We start from the raw sequence: 20543 nt of genomic DNA, 5'->3' as shown, positions 1-20543 counted from the left end.
AGGTAATATCTGCTTTATTTTGTAGCTTTTGTAATCGGGCCAGCAGCCTGAAAGAAGACGACCTTGAAGAATGCGAAGCAGTTGTCCTTCATCAGCTTCGGGCTTTATTACAGAGTGCGCTGAGTGGATGCCTCGTACCTGAGAATACACTTGATGCTAAAGGTAGAGCGGTGGATGAAAAGCAAACCAGGTATCGCAGACGCAAAACTTGCATGTGGGTGTGATTAGCATTCTTTTCTTTCTTCCCAAGTCTGCTCTGCCTTGCTGGTGCAGAGAAAGCAGACCTGGGGCCGGACCTCCAGTTGCACTGGAAAATAAAGACATCTGAGTGCTGATCTTTACGCATCTTGGCAGCAGCCGTGTGACTCGAAATGAGAACATTAAGCAAATTCATTTATTTTCCTTTTCATTCACTGATGGTGAATCTTATTCTGCCGGGCAGCACTCAGGCCAGGTCCTCCCATCTTGCTGAGTCTGCAGCATCTTCCACCCCAGGCTGGTCTGGCAGGGAGGGAAATGTATTAACTTCAGAGACCTCTTAGCCAGTAATTTCTGTGATCTTCAAGGCGAGTCTCAGGCACGTAAGGATGGGGAATGTAATTTTGAGAAGCAAATTATTTTTTCTGTGAAGCAGAAGATGCATATAGCCTTTAAAAACAATAAACCACAGTTATTCAAAATGCAGTTTTTTCCTGTGTGTATGCCACAAGGACAAGCGAGAATGATTATTTTTGTTGCTGTTTTTTTTTAACTCTCTCTAATGCAGTAATGAAAACAATTTCCATTCTTCCTTACTTAGCTTCTGTCTAGACCTTCTTCCCTGTTACAGGCTCAGCAATGCTCAAGTGTTAGCAGGATTGGGGCACTTGTGAGCACTGAAGAATGGTCTATTTAACTATACCTGGTTCTCTTTTCGAGGCTGATATGCCTGCCAAGCACTAATACGTTGTTATATTCCCTGAATGGTTTCTTAGGGACAAACACTTGTGGAGTTAATTGGAATTCACTCCTCTGTCTGTGAAACTTCATTGGAGCAACTGGAAAAACAAACATCTTTGGCAAACAAGATTGCAGTATTTATATTTTCTGGCACTTCTATTCAAAGGCACTTTTATTCAAAAATAAAAATTCTGGAAATAAAAAAGACAAGCCTGGGAAAGTGGGTGCCCAGCAGAGTGCTTGATGCAGTAAGTGAGGTCTGCGCCAGGCTGAGACCAGGGGCTGCAGAAAAGGTTTAATGTCTCTTGGGACAGACATCACGATTGCGCCCGCCCGTCGTCCTGATATTTGGAGAAGTCACGAGTGATTTCTTACATTTTCCACTTTGGACATTTTTAAAAGAAAGCATAAATGAAGGACAAAATGTGTGATGAGTTTTCCCACTGCATGTTGACCCGCTCGTCTAGATAAATGAGTAGCATGGCACCGGTGTGAGTCTTGTATATGTGGGGTGTCCCACTAATGGTCTTTGGGTTTGTTTCTCAGGCCAGACCAGCAGAGGGATGTGGACATGCTGCGGACTTCCTTAAGCAACCATGCCTTGTTCTTGAAAAAGCACCAGGTTCAGCTCACCGAAGAAGTGGTGGAGATGTTTGGAAGCCTGCTGGTTTCTGACAAGAAGTTGCAAGACAACCAGGTTAGCACTTGCATCTAATAATATCTAAATCAATGACATCTGGAGACTAATTTGTGCCATTAAGGTGAGGTGAGCCTTGTGCTGATATTGTGATCCAGTGTGTGGGTTTTAAGGGGACCGATAAGCAGTCTGCATTTGTTAATCAGCCTTGGAGATGGTTAGGAAGCGGGCAAGGAGAGAATACAAGTTCTTCAGTTGTCTCGGGGCAAACATGTACAGCACTTCATGCAACAAAGAAAACAGTCTCCAGGAGGGTGTGTTTTTCACCCTTCAAACCAGTTATTTATTTAAACACGCTTACATGTTTGCTGTGGTGTGAATTTATCACAAGGCTTGTATCATCTGTCTTCCTCTGTGGCTTAGTAGCTTTTTATCACGAATGATGTATTTGAATTTTTTTTTAAACAGAGTTATGTTTGGTACACTGAATAGGCAGAGCATTTTACAAATGGTAGCATGCTTATTTTTTTACATGTTAATGCAAAAGGTTATAAAGTAACTTTCACCAAAAAAAAAAAAGTTGGCATTAGGTAGAACCCCAGCGCCCTGACCTCTTTTGTTGCAAACTCAGAGCAGCCAGCCGCGCTGGGAGGGGAGGGCTTGGCTCCGATCCCTGCTGCCTCCAGCACCGGGGCAGCAGCCATGCCAGGAAAGCTGAGACGCTGACACTGAAGCGATGTCCCGGCTGCTTCTGCGCCACCCCTGCGGTGGGAATGGGGAGGTCTGCCAGGCAGCCTGCTGCTAAGGAGTTGGCCCCATGCTTTGCCCCAAAAAATACTTGCAAAAAAAATTTTTCCTCTAATTTTGAATGAGAAATTAAAAAGTGGTTTGAACTGCTTTGCTGTATTCTAGTTTTAATAGCATTTGAAATAAATAATGAAGATGTAATATTTTAGTCAGTTTTACACTTTCAGTTGTAGCCAGGGTAACTTATTTTACTCTATATGGATAAGTAATTTGTATTCTGTCCTTAAAACGTTCAGTCAAGTAGAAGAGATGAGCAAGGAATGTATTATTGCGCTGGTGACAGATAAACAAATGCCATACATAAATTTATAATTGCATGTAAAAACTTTTACAAAGTCAAAGCTCAATAACACAAGCTTTATGGGTGAATATATGCAGTAATAATCTGTTTACTACGTGTTACTGTGGCCACCACACATGCATTTAACATTTGTATTACCTATTAAGTGGATCCAGTCAAATTTAATGACAGGATGCATCCTCTACTTTTGAAACACCTTATTTCCAAGCAGGCTGCACAGAACAGGATCAATATAAATTACACAACATGCATGTACAGGAACAGTTGCTTTAGCATAAAACGTGTGTAATGTAGTAGTGAACTCATATGCAATCTGCACTTAAGGATCTTAAATATTTATGACTCTAAAGTTTGAATTTTTGGCCCATGTTGTTGACTTATTTCTCTGAGGGCTTTAAAAAAAAAAAAATCTGTCAGGAACCCCACTGGACAATGCTACTGTACAACCAGGCAGCAGGGTGAAGGTGCAAGGGGTGAATTTGAGCTCCTGACCATACAAACAGACCTGTCAAGTCTGCCAGCTCTGTCCTCATCAGCGCTTGTGGTCCACAGAGCTTTGCTGATGACCAGCAGCAGGTCCACCTTCTCCTGCAGTGCCTTCAAGCATCTTACTCATTCCAGTGGTCCACAAAGTCTGTCTGTCCACCTGCCTGTCTTCTCCTCATCTCTTATCGTTAAGTTATGTCTGTCTTCTATTCTCTTAGGTCGTCTTATCAGTTTTTGTCTTCTCGCACAGATTTCTCCTGTTAGCCCTGTTAAGAAAACTGGGTGTTGTTCCTGTGGACATGGGCCAGCCATAGGGAGCTGGTGTGGTAGAAACACCTTTTCTGAGCAATGGGAAAGTCTCTTGGCTGTGGAAGCTGTGGAATCCAGTGCCCTTTTCAGCCAAGTTAGACTCCTGTAAGAATAAGACCCGCGTGGCTCGTGCAGCATGTTAGACGTCTTCTCGCCCTGATGGAGATGCTGGCCACCCCGGAGTTACAAAACCTGGAGTTCCCTCTGAGGTGTTGGTCCTCAGCACTGCAGGCTTATTGTTTTATTAAACAATTAGAGCAGAAAATTTAGCAGACTTTAAAGACTCAAGTCCATATTTTGTGTTACAAAATAAAATCAAGAGGAACACCCTACGAGTAAAGAAGAGATAGGAGGGATGCCCAAAAAACCTTTGCTGCTCTTTGTGAAATAATAAATGCCAGGAAGGATGATTTCTCCTGCTCTCAGAAGGAGCTTTACAAAGCCACACACAGTACTTCTAACACAAGTGGATGGTAACCTAAGAAGTGCTTGCTTTATTTTAAGCCTGCTTTTAACTCAGCCATGTTTACAATATGTTCAGATCCCTATAAAGGCACTGGCTTTCAACTTAATTTTTTGTGTCAAAAATACGTTGAACTGCGGAGGTCTGAATAGCGTTGCTGCGAAGGGCTGCACGCACAGGCGGGAGAGAACAAACTTTATGAGCGTGCAGGAATAACGTGGATTAAAATCGGAACCCCGCCTGGCTGAGGCTAGCTTGGGCAAGCTGTGCGTCGGGTTCTCTGCCTTCAGGTTCATCCGTCTCGGCAGTGTTTTAAGCTGCAGCCTTTGCTAACGCCGTGGGTTAACTTGCCTTATTGCTGTGTGCCTGAAGCGGAGAGATTTCTTTTCAGTCTGTTGCTGTTGCAGCATATTTGATACACCCTTCGGTTTTGCTTACCCCGAGTGTGTGAGGCAGGGAATACTAAGCGTTTCCAGAAAACCTATTGATTTAAAAGAATAATTCAAAGTTTGCATTACATCAAGGCAGAATGCAATTCCTGAGCCAGTGCCGATTGAACTCGGAGGTAATTTAGCATCTAACAAAAACACCCTGGAAACAGATTACACCGTGAAGTATAGATTAGCCTAAACGTATGTTGGGAATCACTCGAGATGAAGGATAATAGGGCTGTGGTTATTTTTATTTTTTTTAATGCTGTAGGCTCTACCGGTGTTGAGAGAAGTCCTTCCAGAAGAGTGTGGAGATAGGTCATCTATTCAGAGTAATGAATCATCTTACAGCTTGCCATTGATACCAAACGACGGTGGGGAAATAAAGCAGGCAAAATACACTACCCAGCTCACCAGCACAGGAGAACAAGGTAACAAGTGTTAAAAGGTCCAGCTGTGTGCTCAAAGTTATTGTCCTCTATATATGCATTTTTTTTTATCCAAATCTGCAGGGGACTGTATTATAGTGACTGGCAAATTAATGTATATTTGTAAGGAACTTTAGGGGATTTTCCTAAATATCTCAGTATTGTTTGTCATTCTTTTTACCTCTTAAAATGAGTGATGCCTATTGTGACTACTTTTTTTCTGCAGGAGTAGAAAAGCAAGCCTCGTGGCTGTTACTAAAATTGGATCTAGAGGTGTGCATGTATTTAAAAAATGTCTAACGTTTAGAAATTGTGGGATATATTCATTGCCTTTTATTAGAAAGCCAGACCGCAGAATAAATTTTCAAAAATAAAAGGGTTCATGCTGAGAAAGGTGTGTGGTGCCATTTCAGAGCTTAGAAGGTGAATGCGTTTGTGAAAACCCAGTTAATTTCTTTAGATAAGGAAGTAATATATTAGTCTGGTGTAATAACTGGCGACGGCAACTTGCTCAGTCTGCTCTCAGAGCATCCCTTACATCAAAGTCTGGAAGAGACAGGCAATTAGGTTGCAATGCTCTTTACACGGCAAATGTAAACAAACTGCTTTAGGCCTCCTAAATTCACGCGACTTTTATCTGCGGAGGAGACTGAGACTTTGATTTAAACTAATTTTCCGCAGTCGGTATGATATACGCTGCTGCTGTCGGGCTGCCGGACGAGATCGCAGAGTTACTGTGGGTTGTTTGTTTCCTAAATCCCATTGGGTCTTAAATTATTTAAGACATTTGGTTAGCTTGTCCTTTTCTCTGGAAGCTACAGAGAGGCAGGGTAGCCTCACATGCGAGGAAAGTTCACAGTAGGTGCCTCTTTTAAGAACGGTAATGGATAGTTTAGATCAATAAACAAGAGATAACAAAAGTGAGAAATTAAAGGGAGTAGGGCTTAAAAGCAAACAAACCAGTCTGATCACTGTGACTTTGAAATGTGTTTCATTATGGTATGTTCACATCCAGAAGTCACAAGCTGGTGTGAAGATGAGAGCAAGGAAGAAAGCGCGGTCGAAAAGATTCCTATTACAGGTAAAAGTAATGGCTGCATATTAACCTCGAATCCAGTATTCAACTTTATTATATAATGAAAACATGGTATTTTAGTGGTTTGAGTCCACTAATAGTGGGTAAATTCAGCTACTACATACTGAGCGCAAAGATTAAACGTAAGATCATAAAGTCCACGCTTATGTTAACGTAAACCAAGATGGAAAATAACAGCGCCTATTTAATTCCTTGTAATCATGTTATACATTTAAACCATGTGAATATCCTGTCATTTAGCCTTTCAGGTCCCGGTATCAGTGTTACAAAGGTCAGTCTCCATGGGGAAGATCCAGTAATTATATGGCAAACTACAGATGTTTCTGATTTGATTCTTTTCTTTTCTCGAGTAATTGAATGTGTATCATTAGAATAAACGCAGGGAAAAACCCTGCTAGCCGGGAAGCCGTTCCTTTGCCTCTGTTACAAAAGCTGCCTGATAACACAAAATTTTTAGCAATAAGGTTTTATCAAGACGTGTTCAGATCCTCCCGCAGCAGATGTATGAGGCTTGCTCAGGATCCTGAGATGTCGCTGCTTTTCGGTCCTGAGTTATCAATAATGCATTAGTATTCAGGGCAGGGCTCTTTGCGATGAGTCTCAATTTGCTTTTGCCTGATTTTGTAAAGTGGTGGGCTGCTTCCATATAAATTCTGATGTTTGGCTAAATATTTATTTATGCAGGTGTGTACTCTGACAGAAAGGTGCGAGGGCATCTGCTTATGCAACGCTCACTGTTGCTTTTCTGCTCTTTTACGGCTTCGAAATAGCCTGTCTTTTGGAGAGCAATTCATTTCTCTATAGAGGTTTTCCTCTGCTGCTTTTTGAGCCTAATTTGCAGCTGAAATATAAAAATGTGCTTCTTGTATTCCTGAATTATACTGCAGCAATAATATTGCAAGTTAGCCCAGTAAAACTTAGATTATTTTTTTTTTCCCAGGGAGTAGAATGCTTTCCATTTTCCTGCTTCTTAAAATGTCTTTGTCACACATGGCAACGTATTTTAAAACACGACTTGCATTGAAGTTTCAGAGGAATTAAAAGTCACTTAAAACTTTTTCATGAAACAAAACACACTTCTCATTTGAAAATAAATGTAAAATTTTGCAAGTCTTGGGATTGGTTTGATTTTCTGATTGTAATTTAAGAGGACTTAAATTTGAGTATTGGGATTTAAGCTCTCTAAACTGCAGAGGGTGCCAGCAAGAACAGTGTCAGGAATGGTGACTCTATCTAACTAATGCCATCAGCGATGCTATTTTTTTTTATTATTTTTTTTTAAGACGAATACTGGCTCTTGAGTTTGGATCTCCGTAGCTGCCACGGCTTTCGGTTTGCTTCTCACCCTGAATTTTATGACTTATCGGTACTGGTTTTAGCTATGATTTGGCATACAAATTTGCAAGGCAATTCTCTATTGCAGTTTTTCCTGCTGGGGACCCTGATGGTCTGTGTAGCTGGTTGCCGTGTTAGATGTCAGTTAGTCAAAAGCCATGCCATGATGGACATCCCCCTTCCCTACTTCTCCTATAGCTTTCTTACTCAATGAGCATGCAAATACTAATACTTCCTATTGGCAAAAATTCTGAGAAACACTCCCTAACGTAAACACTGAAAGCAGTAACTTCAGTTTAAAATCCGTTCTTTCTAACTCTGCTTTATTTACTGTTTTGGTGCAGCGTGTTTCCAGTAGCCAGTGGTCACATTGTCTCTAGGAGTGAGGTTTTTCACATCTCACTTGAAAGCAAAGTCGCTCCTTTCAGACGCGATTCATCTTCAGCCCATGATCTTCTCTGGGCTTCTTGTTCTCTTCTGGCTCCTCGCCCTTCCAGCCTGTCGCTTTTTTTTCCTTTTGTTCATCATTATTTGCTGTAGATGGTGGCCCTGGAGCTCTGAAATTGCTCTGTGCCTAAAATAGAGGCAGCATCTCTGTGCATTGTCTTTCGGGCTCAAATGACTTGGTTTAGGGTTCGGCTTTGTGTTTAGATGAACTGATATTTAGTGTCCATTCTATACATGATCATTTTGCTGTATAGCTTTTTCTCAGCTTTAGAGGTACAAATATTGTGGTTTTTGGTACTTGCTGCATTCTTTAAGGGCTTTAAGTGTTGGTTTGAAACACTGGAAGCCTTTGGGGCTTTTGGGTTCTGGTGGACTTCATTGTGAGAGCTAGGTGGATGTGCTTCCACACAGTCTTCTGCGATGGTGTTTTACGGATGCTTCTGTAATTTTGTTTTTCTTTTACTTCTGTTACAGAAAAAAACCCCAAAATATTTATTTATTTTAATATTCTGTAAATATTCCAGAAATATTTGTTGGTTTTTTTTCTTCATTGCCTATAGAGGAGGAAAGTAATAGCTGTGTGGTTTTGGGGAAAAGGGCTTTAGAGTTGTAGCTGGCACAGTGTTGGTTGCCCCTTAGAGACAGCCTGTGTTGGTACCTGAAACTGCTCACGCAAGGACTGATTTCACCTGGAGCTCTTCTGAACATCTGCCGTTCCCATCCGTGGCAGGACACGTGAGCTTTTCAAACCCATAGTCATCTCAGGGCGTGGGGGCGATGTAGTTTGTAGCATAAAGTTGGTTTCTTTCCTAAAGCCTTGTCCTAAGCTTGTGGAATGCCGTGTTGTGATAACTGACTTCGAAAGGATTGTATTTGATGTATGGTCTCACCCAGAGAGGAGTTAGCTATTAATAGCAATCTCATTTTATACCAGGTTATATGAGGATAGGGGAGGATATGTGGACTTGTTCCTATTTTCCTCATGGATGCTTTGTTTTTTATTGTGGGAAGACATGTAAAAGAAATTGTTCAGCTTTTTTGCTGTTTCAGAGGTAGGCGAATAATGTGAAATTAAAAAGAAAGGATAAAATCCATTATTTCTTGTTTTGTTGCATGACTGTAACAGTCTCATTTATGAACAGGAAACTTACTGATTTTATTGAAGGGGTAGGTTTGTTAAATCTTTAACAAAACCAGATTCTCTCTCTACCCTGCGTTTATGTCTTTGATTTAAATAGTTGTTAAAGCTATAAAGCATTTGAATAAAAACGGTGTTACTTCTCCAGGCATCAGGCTTCACTTTCACACCATCTCGAATGTCACCTTCCAGCTTCTCTCCGGGTATAAAATCTCTAATGTAGAAATAAGGAGGAAAAACCCTCTTAAGAAGAAAAAAAAAATTAGCTGTTCCTTATATATCATAAGGGAACATGAAAGAGCACAAATCCAATTCTGCTTTCCTTTTTAGGTCACCTTTAATGAGCCAATAATCCTGCCAACACTTTTCCCACGCCCACACGTCCTTCCCGGTGAGGTCCTCCTTTGAGCTTGAACCTAAAAGGTTCCCAAGGTTTCACTTGGAGTGCACTAATAAAGGCATTAATAAGTCTGCCCAACTTTTCCCTTCATTTGATATCAACCCATTCGGAACTACTGTTATGGAAAAAGTTAATCTGCACGGGATTAATTGCTGCTACTGTTGTGGTCTGACAGAACTACCTTGAGACAGCGTGAGATCGTACATTTTGCTTAAATTAGTTTGGATTATATACTCCAGTAGGTGGTATTTTACGCTGCTTGACTTAAGTTCCTGAAAGATCTGAGAGTCTTTTTATAGTTACAAATTCTGGGTGGAAATTCTTCGATCTTTCAACAGAGGCAGCAGCTTCGAGAAGTATTCTCACTGGATGGCTTGCTCCCTTGGGATTTCCTGAGTCCACTGGTCATCCAAATGTCTGCTTTTCAGAGGATAGTATTGTACGTTGGTATATTATTATAAGAGTATTTATCTTTTTTTTTTGTTTTTTCATTTAAAGGCAGGGAGGAGATAGTTGTTGGCATTTGACCAACATCTGGGTACTGGTTACTGCAGTGTTCTGATCACGTTTTAATTTGGAGATTTTTTTCCATCTGTTTGCTCTCCAAAGAGCACATCCTTTGTATCCTTGCAGGTAGCATTTGTCTTCCGACTGTATGCAAGTTTTTTGCTTTATCACAAGGGAAGTCAGTGCGTTTAAGAGCCCGTATACAGCCAGCTCTTGCACCTCTGGTCCCAAGGCAGAGGAGTGCACAGCAGCTCTTCGCGTGCTGGCAGTGGCCCACCTTTAATGCTGCATAGCTCTTTGTAGATCATCAGCAAGCCAAGTAATTAGTGTTAATGTGGTGGAGGAGCTTGTTCAGATTTAAAGTTCCTCTGGGCAGGAGCTGTTGTTAGTTTTCTATTTTGGTACAGGACCCAGCAGCATGGCAGCCCAGACCTACCAGGACTTCTGAATGTGGATGTAGTAACTATTGCCAAGGTAACTGTAAAACTACACAGCTCGCAGGCTCTGCTGATCCTGATAATGTTCCTTTCAAGGCATTATTGACTTTGAAATCTACTGACAGCTGAAATACCCAAGCCGCTAACTATTTTATTGGTGATAAAAGTACACAGAAAAAGAAAAGTTCCTTTTGGTGTAGGTTCTCACTGGTGTAAGGGAAGAAAATGCAGCTATGTGTCTGGGTGGAGTCCGCGAAAGCACTGGGGTCTTTCGCCTTCCAACAGCCTCTGTTTGCATATGGGATTATTGATTGTTATTGGAAATAATGGATGATAGCTCTTTATTGCTTTTGAGTGGCATATAAAGTGCTCTTGTTTCTTTCCGCCTACTATACTACTGCTATGGCTTGCTTACGTGCTTTATTGTTCAGGTTGAACGTTTCAGTTTTGCTCACAAACTGTACGGGCTATGCATGAAGGCGGTGGTATTTCTGTTTTCCCAGTCTGCATTTTAAAAACCAGCAGCCTTGTGGATTACCTTTCCCATTTCCAGACAGGCTGAGTCAAGCTCTTGGAGATTGTAGAAAGACGATTTGGTGTCTGCAGATGACTTTTCTGTGCTGGGACTCTAGCTGCAGTACACGGCTTTAACGCTGGTTTTGATGTTTAAAAAGTGTGGGCTTTCTCTGTGAGAGAGGTACTACAATTAGCAAGATATAGATGTTGCAAGTACAAGGCCAAGAGCTTTCTTATCTCTTCATTTGCGGAAAACTACATCGCATCACTTTTTTAGCCACTGAGGTGCTTGGCTATAAATTGATAGGCACTGCAACCTAGGCCATAGGGGGAATGCATGGAGAAAATACCTTCTTCTCAGTTCTGTGCTGGTACAGTATGTTCTGGGTTAAAGATCACTTTAACTGTTCAGCAGAACAAAATAATAGTGGTTCATTATGCAACAACTATGTGTCTTTCCTGGAATTGTTGGCTAATGAAGAAAACTACATCTGTTTTGCTCAGAACAAAATTGTAAAAGCTGACAATGAAAGCTGCTTTGACCCATGCTGACTGCACAATTAATTCAAAGTTGAAAAGTGTGGAGTGTTTTTAATTAATAGTGGTATCACAGATCCTTTGCTAGTTCTGAGTGGAAGGAACAATGCACAGGGAAAGCGCGAGAAGAGCTGCGTTGTCTGGGGCACACCAACTCTCATTCTCCCTCGGCATTGCTCAAACGACTGGATTAAGAACTTGCCATTATTAGCATCCCAGTTTGAGTTTAAAGACTGTGTTTTATCAAGCTTGTTCAGCCGTGTCTGTGCAGTGTGGGCTGGCTGTTCAGACTGAGTAAATGCTCAAAGTATCCCATGTGGACAGCTTCACCTCGCGTGCCTACGTTGCTTCTGGGCTGTCTCCGGAGCATGAGAGCTGGTGATGCGGTGGGGCCGCTCCTTCCAAAAACTGCTTAGGAAGAGAACATCAAGCAGATGGCATCTGTCTTTTACCCCATGTAGCAAGAACTTACTGAAATCGGATGGAAAGGGAGAGGTGCTTTTTAGCAAGCCCGTATGTAGCTCAAGAGGTGTTACGAGACGGCCGTCAGGAGCTGCTGCTCTCCAGCAGCACTGTTGCAACCCGGAGCCCTCCTCGTCTCTGCTTCTGCTCCCCAGAGCCGCTGCTCCCTGCTGAATGATTTCTGTGGTGCTGGCAATTCTTTTATCCAAGTGTTTCAGCTGCTGATGTGCTCTAAACCCATCTTTTTTTTTTTTTTTTTTTTGGCCTCTTCTCCACTCAGTGCATCTTTCTTGCCAGGGCTATCGTGTTCTGCTGTGTGCTCGGGGGGGAAAAAACATGTATTTGTGTTTTAGCACAGCATGCCTCTTGCTGTCCCCAGCCTGTGACAGAGAGGGTGTGCTTGGCTGTTACAGCACACAGCAAGTTAGATGCTTCTGGCAAAACAAATAGTAGAAACACATGCACAAGACAGAATAAAAGTGTCATTTTGAACTAAGTTGCATTTAACCTTAAACACAATGATCGGTTTTATGAAGGAAAAATACTGATCTGCATAAGGGCTTTATGGCATGATGTAGTTCTATCAGGAGTGAGGTGCTAAAGAGTTTTCTCTCCTAGCAGCGTGTTTGTTGTATCTTCTTTTCTCTGCCCTGTACACTGCACCAATTGCTTGTGCTTTCTCACAATGGTAAAATAAGTATTGCTGTGCGCCCAGGTTGGGCTGCCCTTGTTGTCAGCGCTGCATGTCTGTAACCCAGACTCTTCCTTTCTGCTAACTTACAGACGTGTTGTTGAAGGCAGGGGGATTACGCAGATGAGTGGGGTAAGAGGAGGTACGAGCCAGGCGATTGCTCAGCACACAAAGCAGCAGTCGCTGCACGCCGACTGCATACACGTTGTCAGATGCTTTGTGGGTGCCACAACCCAGGTGAATCCCCACGGCAGGCTTTCCAGGGAGGTGAGCTGGTGGGCTTAGGAGTTCCTAGAAGAGTCTCCCATTCCTGTAAGGTACATGGGATGTAAATCACAAAGATGCTCGAAGAAAATGACAGTCTTGTGTAACTAAGGCACAAGTGGGGATTGATAGCCTGGCATTGTATTATAATTGACAGGTAGGGCAAAGCTGGGCTCTGAAGGGCCTTAAAGGTGAAGAACAAGTAGTTTGTGTTACTGTTTGACGTAGTGAAGGAAGGGGCGCCAATGCAGGCACAGAAAGTGTGAGGGAATGGTCTTTTGAGGCTGGTATGCATGCAAAAGCCATAAGGAGAGCTGCACTACAACAGTGGCCCGGCTCAAGTTTTGGTAGAGCTGGCAAAGACCTGGACTTTGAAGTGACAACTGGAAAGGTGTGGCAGGTATGCCTGGATCAAAGATGGGCTCTGTGTCACTGCCGTGAGGGATGGGAAGAACATTCGACAGCAGCTCAGAGTTGCTGAGTTCTGCCTACTCATGCCCAGGTAGAAGCACTTCCCTGAGTTTGCAGATACGTTCCTGCTGCAGGGGACCCCATCGACAGCAAGCTGGGTATCGGGTCCCTGCTCAGGGTGGGGTTCTCAGGCTTAGCCTGAAACAAAGGGAAGGCTTTGAGAGGCATACATCAGGTGCTAACACCCTCTGAAGCTACCATCCGCTCACAAATTCTCTACCTGTTGTGGTTGGGATGGATGAAAAGCGTTCAGTCCATTAACAGACTGTAATGAAGTGGATGTGTCCCTCTGCACGTGCAGGGCTGAAATGGGAAGGGTGGTCAGAGCTGATGATGTGTGTGGAGGCTGTTCGCTTCACGTTCTTCACACAAGGAGCAAGCCATGGACACGCCGGAGCCACATCTGGGGGCACACATAATTGGATTTTGAATGTTTGGAGAGTCTTTGGCCTATCATATTCTGTTAGCCAGGCACAACTTGCTTTCTGCAAGGTTTTCTGGAGGCAGGGCAATGCTCTCCTGAAGCAAAGCCAGTTCTATCCCAGGCAAAAAGCGAGGGCGTAATCTCGACCACATTGTGTTTTGTAGTTTGAATCTGTACACGATGAGTCCTGAAAAATATGCCTGTGTTAAGTGCTTTACTGGAGTGGAAAGCAGGTTTTGGGAGTTCTGACTTGATTAGATTAAATTAGCTTTTTTTGCTTTCCCAAAGTAATGTACAAACAAGTGTGAATACTCGTTCCTTTGTGGTCAGTGGTTTCCCAGTGAATGCCCACATTGCTCCGTCTGCAGCTCTGAGCTGCCATCGATCTTGCATCCAGGACGTCCTCTGCGATCTCAGCAGATCTCTGCTTCTCTACACCATGTACATCACAGGGATATGGGGGCTGTCCCCCCTGCCCTTCCCTCCCCCCCCCCCCTTTTTTTCTTTTCTTTTTTCCTTCATTCTTGATTATTTTTTTTTCTTTTTTCCTTCATACATCCTCTGGGAAGCAGTCAGACTCTGGTCCGTGAAGCAGCATGCTGCTGCCGGTGCAGCTCCAGTGCCTGAGCTCTGCCATCTCCTGTGCCAGTCAGACGTCTTTGTTGCAAATGCCTGAGACCGAGCAGGATTTCTGCCGCTGAAATCCAAGCGCAGAGTGGTGTGATCCGCTGGAGCGGACTGCTCGCGTGCGTGGCCAGTTAGAATGTAGGAGTGTCCAAGATGTACAGAAACACTAAATTGTCCTGGGTTGGAATGAAGTTGGTAACAGTTAGGGCTTGTTTATAATTTCAGTCCTATATATATATGCAAAGTAGCCTTTTAAAGTGGGATTTGTACTTGAGCATCGTGTTCTTTGGAAGTGAGTACAAAGATGAGCAATTGTACAATTCCAGTGAATGAATTCATTTACCTCTTCTTTTTTTTTTTAATCAATCTCTGCAGAATGGAAATGAGATACACAGAGGGAGGAGAAAGGAAAGAAAGGAAAGCGTGGATAAAAGATTTTGAAATAGTTGGGTGTTTGGCTGTTTAAGTAATAAAAATCCCAAGATTTGCATCTCCCAAACACAGCTCTATTTCAAGAAAGTGGTTGAAAAATACTGTTGTATCAAATAATATTGAGAGCTGTAACTATCCAAAATAATCTACATTTAAGGGGAAAGAGAATAAACATAACTTTACTTCTTGATTAGCTAAAGTAAATGAGAACTCAGGGATTAAAAAAAAAAAAGAGTAAAAAGACCCTAGAAATCCTTTAAGTTTTGCTTAAAGTTGCAATGATACAAGACAGCTCTTAAGAGAATCTCAGTGTTTGCTCTTTTTCCGAAAATGAGGTAAAATGTGCAAAAACTTCACTATTCACAAGAAATCATCATCAGATAACTTAATTATTAGATAATTAAGTTGGAATCTTACTTTCTTGTGTTTTTAACTAATTTTCACCGAACTGTGAACAAACAATCTTGAGGCAGACGCCCTAACCGTGTGGTGCGTGCTCCATCTCTAGACTTTGTCATCAAACCAAGAGTGTGGGCATTACGTCTGTCTCTTTGAAAATAAGAGTGTGTTGCTGCTAGGGACTTGCACGCTGCTGTAAGGTCCAGCCGTTATTATTTAAAAATTTATATGTCATCCTTTTTACTTAACAGGTTGGGATAGTGGCGATAACAGTTCCAAAGCAAAAGCAAGCCAAGAAATGCATTTGGAAACTAGTTCTTCATCGAATGAAAGAAGTCCTCCCTTCCCAAGGTAAAAAATGTTAAATCCTTTAACACTTGAAATGCACTGACAGAAAATGACAGAAGCTCTGATTATTTTATTTTTTTCACTTGGTCTAGGGGTAAGGTTCATATTTATGTTTATCTAATAAAACGTCTTAAATTTTGGTACACCTTAGAAAATATTTGTGCCAAAGCCAAGTATTGTTTTGCAGCTGTTGTTTTCTCATTTTAAGACTCAATTGACATCTCAGTGAACCACAAATTAGCGTGTACAGCTGCTCTCAGTAGGGCTACTCAGGGGCCAGACAATAGGAGTTGTCAGGAGAGGGGCAGACATAAAATATAAAGTCTTCAAGAAATAAAGTGGTGGGTTTCTTCTCCGTGTATCTGAGATGTAAACTAGCTGTAACTGGATAATGCTTTTCATGGGCTTGGGGGGTTTTTTTATATATGATACTGGGGTATTCATAACATGCCTGTCTTGCTTTCAGACTGACTATGTTTAATTAATGGCCTTACATGTACCTAAAGGGTGCAGTTTGTTCTGTTTTTAAAGGAGGAAAAAAAAAAAAAAGAACAAAAAGTTGGTTTGTGGGGATGTTTCTGTTTGGGTTTGTCTTTTTTTTTTTTCTTTTAAACTTCAGCAGTTCCCTTTGGGTCCCTGAGCAGTTCTGTTGGATGTTCAATGTATTCTTCGTTGGCATGTAACAGTAATCAAACAGCAGCAATCAAATTAGTGGTCAAGAAGCAGCCGAAAATAGGATATAACGCAGCCATCACATGAAATATTGGCTGGGCTTTAGATCCTTATCTGCTCTTATTAGAACAGCCCAGCAAGAGGGTGCTGCTGCTACGCCACCCCTGGTCTGAAAACTGCCGTCAGTAGCACTCGGGAAGAGACTTTAAAGCATTTTGATAAATGTTTAACTCCTGTTTATACAGCATTGCTATCTTTCTGTGGTTTTTTTAAGGCTGTTATTGATGAGGCCAGCTTTGATATGACAGACAATTCCCATTTTGCAAGTGTTGTTCTGCATTTTGTGTTAAAAATCAGAGTATTTTGGTAATTCCTCAAGTACGGTAAATAAAGACAAGCCATAATGCAGTACTGATGAATGGCATTCATGCTTTTCTTTAGGATGAATTTTTATAGTCTTGTGGTCAAACTCTTTTTTTTTTCTTCTAAAATTTTCTGGAACTTTGAGGATGATGTTCCAAACCATACTACCTAATGCTGTGAGATGCAAGGGTGCTCCTATAGGTGAATTTTTAAATAGTGAATTTTAGTCATTCACTGAAGCCCAGGACAGCAGGAAGAGAAGGACTGGGCCCTGAAGAACTCGCTTACAGGATCGCTGTTAAGCATCTGAATAAAATGTGTATAATTTAAAAGAAACTATTTTTTTTTTATTTAAAAAAAGGCTCCAAGCTTTTTCCCCCTTGGATGTTGCACTGCTTGCTAATAATGCGTTCAGTGTCTTCTGTGTTTTTCAAACCCTGTTCACATGGCGTACGCGGTTTTTGCTGTTTTTTTTTTTCAAATTATTATTTGCGATAGATTTTAAAATAATTCACTCTGCCGCATAATTTCATGCCTTTCAGCACAGAGAAGCAAGTGCGCTTTATGCACTGATACACGATGAGGCTGCTTTAAAAAAAATAAATAAAGAAAATCTCTTGCAACAGCTTAAAGTTAGTTTTTTGTAAATGAGTCAAAAATAATGCAGCCTTCTAAACGTGAAGTTTGTTAACAACCTTTGCTTTCGGACACTTGGCATCCGCTCCGCAGAGACGGAGAGCAGCAAAAGTAGTGAGAAAGACGGAGAAATGGGAAAGGGGGCCGGCAGCTTGTTTGCGGCCAGGACGCAGTGCAATTTCTTCGCCGCTCGCATTTAAGCGCTCCACTTACTGCAGTCACTTCTCGGGCTTTATTGCTTTTACAAGTGGTCTCGAAACCCACTACTTGAGAATAAACATAACTGTGTAGCACTGCTGTGGTACTTTTTATAAATTCTTCTTTGCTCCGTTTTGTCACTGAGCTGATGAGTGACCTCGCAAAAGACCCTGCTGGACCTAAATAAAAAAAATGGCTTCCTCTGATGTCCTCCAGACAATAATTATGATGTGCCAGTTAAGCCCAAACTACAGCTGAGGGATTTTACTTTAAAGCAGAGGCTCGGGCGCAAAAATGCATTTATAGCTCTTTGTCTGGCACCTCATTATGTGTGGGCCTGATTCATTAAGTAATTGGTTTGCAGTTGTTTACATGAGTATTAAGGCTTTCTATTCAGCAGCCTTTGAGAGATACATTGTGCAAATGTTGCATGTTATGAATGCCGAATGAGGGGCAGGGGACCGGTCCTATTGGCTAAACACTGCGCTCTGTTGAAAAGCAAGAGAAAGAGATTGGGTGCTGCTTTGCATAGCAATGACTTTCTTAATAAGCTTTACAGATTAATACACACAAGCTATAAAAGATGCAAAGAGATACTCTTAGCACATTTATACATGCTCATTTCACTATTATGGTACTGGAGACGGGAAGAATTGAGGGCTTTCATATTCGGTTTTTCAGTGCATGTCTTCAGTGCATGAGACTTAATAGAATCTGATGTTTATTGTATTATAAATCATGGGGAAGTAGGCAGATCTGCAACAGTTTATTATTAAAGATTCTTTCAATGTAAATCTTTTTCTGCCATTGTATTTCCTACAGCAAAATCATTTTGTGGTTGAGTGGGGATGAAAGGCATAATGTACGAAGGAGTGAGTCTTAATAGGAAGCTGCTCTCTGAGTAAAGACCACTTGTTCCCTTTTGTTCGGAGGTGCATGCCAGAGCTTCCTCTTCTCCCGCAAATATCGTCCTGCCCTACGTTTAGCTATAAAACTACTTTTTCCTGGCTTCATTTACTTTACCGAGGGAATATTTACACGCACGGAGATGCAACTTTTGTTTGAAGAGTTAGTGTGTTGCACCAGAAAAAGAGCGTGTTAAATTATACGATTACTTGGGGGAAAAGGTATCAGAAGTCAGGACTGAATCTCTCTGCAAGAGCGGGCAGCAGGCGATGTGTGTGGCATTTCGTGGTCCTGTAGCAATGGATGCAGCCAGTGGAGGTCACTAGCTTTCTGGGTAATTCCGAATATTTTGATGCAAGCAATTTATTTTTCTTTGACTTGTTTGCGCTGTCTCGTTTCAAAATAATCTGGAGATTAAAGACGTGTTATCGACTGAGAACCAAAGAACAATTTTAATTTGTCAGCACATAAACGCGGTGTAAAGTATTTTAAACTTCGATTAATCTGTTTTCCGGAAGTAATCCGGTCTGGTCTCCGAAGGCTGGGTTTTTTTTAGTAGAAAGCCACCTTTATCAAACACAGATGTAATGATACGCAAATAAAAATTGGCAGATTATAATTCATCCGCTTAATTATTCTCGGGGGCGATGTTTAACACCGGGCCCGGCGCAGAGACGGGCTGGCCATCGGGGGGCACTCGGGCTCTGCGCAGCCCAGCGCCCCGCATCCCCCACCGCATCCCCTTTTCAAAACCCATCCCGACATTGCTGACCGGGGGAAATGGCCCGGTTTGGCCGGGGCTCTGAGGAGAGACTCCAAAGGTTTGGGGCTGGGAGTGTTCAGGAGTTTCCCGCGTTTAGCAGGAAATTTAGAGAAAGTGGCGTAGCGTGTTTCCAGCACCCATGCATGAGCGCATACCTGATTGTCCTGTACTCCTGCCGTACTTGCAGTTGTCAAACCACTTCTGTGAGAAGCTGACTGTAAATTCAGGCACGTTTTTCTGACCTTACAGATATTTCTGTGAGTCCTTGTTTCCTAAATCTTACCATCCAGCTGTTGCAGAAATAGTAACGTTGCAGTGCGATGCCCTGTGAATACTGGTGGGGAATGGTTTGTGAGGAGAGGCAACATCATCTATCTAAAGATACTGCCTTTGTAGTACAGAGGAATTAGATTTTATTTTTGTGGCCATGCCCTGTGCTTTTCCAACATGGTTTCATCACAGCGCTGTGATGCAGTCTTTGTGTTAGTGGTTTCTCTAGGCGAGAATGTGTTTTGGGTCTTTTTTTTTTTTTTGTTCAGCCTGGTATATCTAAACAGAGAACAGTCTTAAATGTAGCTCGATACAGATCTTTGTATCCTAAAATAAAGATCATTCTGTTTGCAGTGTTAATTGCTTAAATTCAATATTATTACTCCAATTCTGGCATGATGAACGGCTTTGTTAGTTTATCCTGCCTTTCCAGGGCGGGGAATACTTCCGTGATGCCCAATTTCTAGTAAACGATCAGCAGAAAACGATAGAGCCGTCAGGCTTCTGCAGGAACTGGCAGGAAGCGTACGATCAGGGGCGATACCCGTCCGAGACTGTCACATCGGAGCCACTGCCACGGAGCAGCCTGGCTTTACTACCACAAGGCGTTCAGATGTTTTCAAAAAATTCTTTTTAAAGATGGATATGCGACTCCGCATCCTCACTTATTGCTGGGGAGAAGCTTCGTCGCTTCCCTCGCGGAGGACTAACAACCACCACCCAGTGAAAAAGAAATGCTTGATCTGTTTTCCGTGGCATTGCTGCCTCAGTAAGGTGCGTGCAGGACAGAAGCGCGCAGGCTCTGAGCCTCTCACAAGATTAGCCAGAGTATCAGTGTTCCCGGGGCTACTGCACTCCGCATTTTGTTTATTTTTCTCATAAAATCTGGCATTTGGGTGGTGTGTGTGTTTTGTTTGGTTGGTTTTTTTTCCTCTTGGTGCTTGGGTGTGTTTTGTTGGTTTGCTGTTGTGTTTTTTCCCCCTTGATGATTGCGTAGTTTTCTTTGTCTTTTTTAAATTATTATTATTTTCTAGCAAGTAGGTGTCTTTTTTTTTTTCCTTGCTGTTTGGCTGTCTTTTTTCACTTGACACTAAAACACAGAGGTTCAACAGGTGCTTCAGCAAAAAGATACTCAGGCTAAAGCAAATATTTTCTGCTGTTTTTCAGTGAGCCACCTCTATTAACTTGGCTCTTGTTTGTCTGCTATTTTCCTCTTAATATTAATTTTCTTCACAGAGGGCAAAATATTTTCTTGGAGCTTTTTCATTTCTTATTGTTGCAGCATCTTCAATACAAGAAGCCCATTTCATCAGAGTAAAGGGGAGATTAAAAGGCCCTTTGAAGTTAAACTGGTTTGGGTTTTTTCTTTGTTAGAGCCCGGGTTCAGTTTGGAATTATTTTAG

General features: G+C 42.1%; 1 protein-coding gene across 21 annotated transcripts in view; it reads left to right on the top strand.

Moving 5' to 3' along the window:
- The window catches only part of KIZ (kizuna centrosomal protein), a 50463-nt gene that overhangs the window by 24932 nt on the left and 4988 nt on the right, over window positions 1–20543 (top strand). For 12 of the 21 annotated variants that reach the window (XM_054194592.1, XM_054194591.1, XM_054194589.1 and 9 more), the window contains 7 exons: window positions 26–190; window positions 1486–1636; window positions 4645–4804; window positions 5817–5882; window positions 9556–9656; window positions 10132–10198; window positions 15236–15335. In XM_054194592.1, coding sequence (XP_054050567.1) covers window positions 26–190; window positions 1486–1636; window positions 4645–4804; window positions 5817–5882; window positions 9556–9656; window positions 10132–10198; window positions 15236–15335 — 810 coding nt within the window. Of the gene's footprint in view, window positions 1–25; window positions 191–1485; window positions 1637–3420; window positions 3953–4644; window positions 4805–5816; window positions 5883–9555; window positions 9657–10131; window positions 10199–14095; window positions 14292–15235; window positions 15336–20543 lie in introns of those variants that run through there. The other 9 variants (XM_054194605.1, XM_054194590.1, XR_008465306.1 and 6 more) reach the window with 8 other exon arrangements.

Source organism: Rissa tridactyla, chromosome 3 (assembly GCF_028500815.1).
Source record: "Rissa tridactyla isolate bRisTri1 chromosome 3, bRisTri1.patW.cur.20221130, whole genome shotgun sequence".
NCBI classification, from domain to species: domain Eukaryota; kingdom Metazoa; phylum Chordata; class Aves; order Charadriiformes; family Laridae; genus Rissa; species Rissa tridactyla.
Note: the sequence above shows the minus strand (reverse complement) of the source record. Positions and strands in the feature narration are given on the sequence as shown.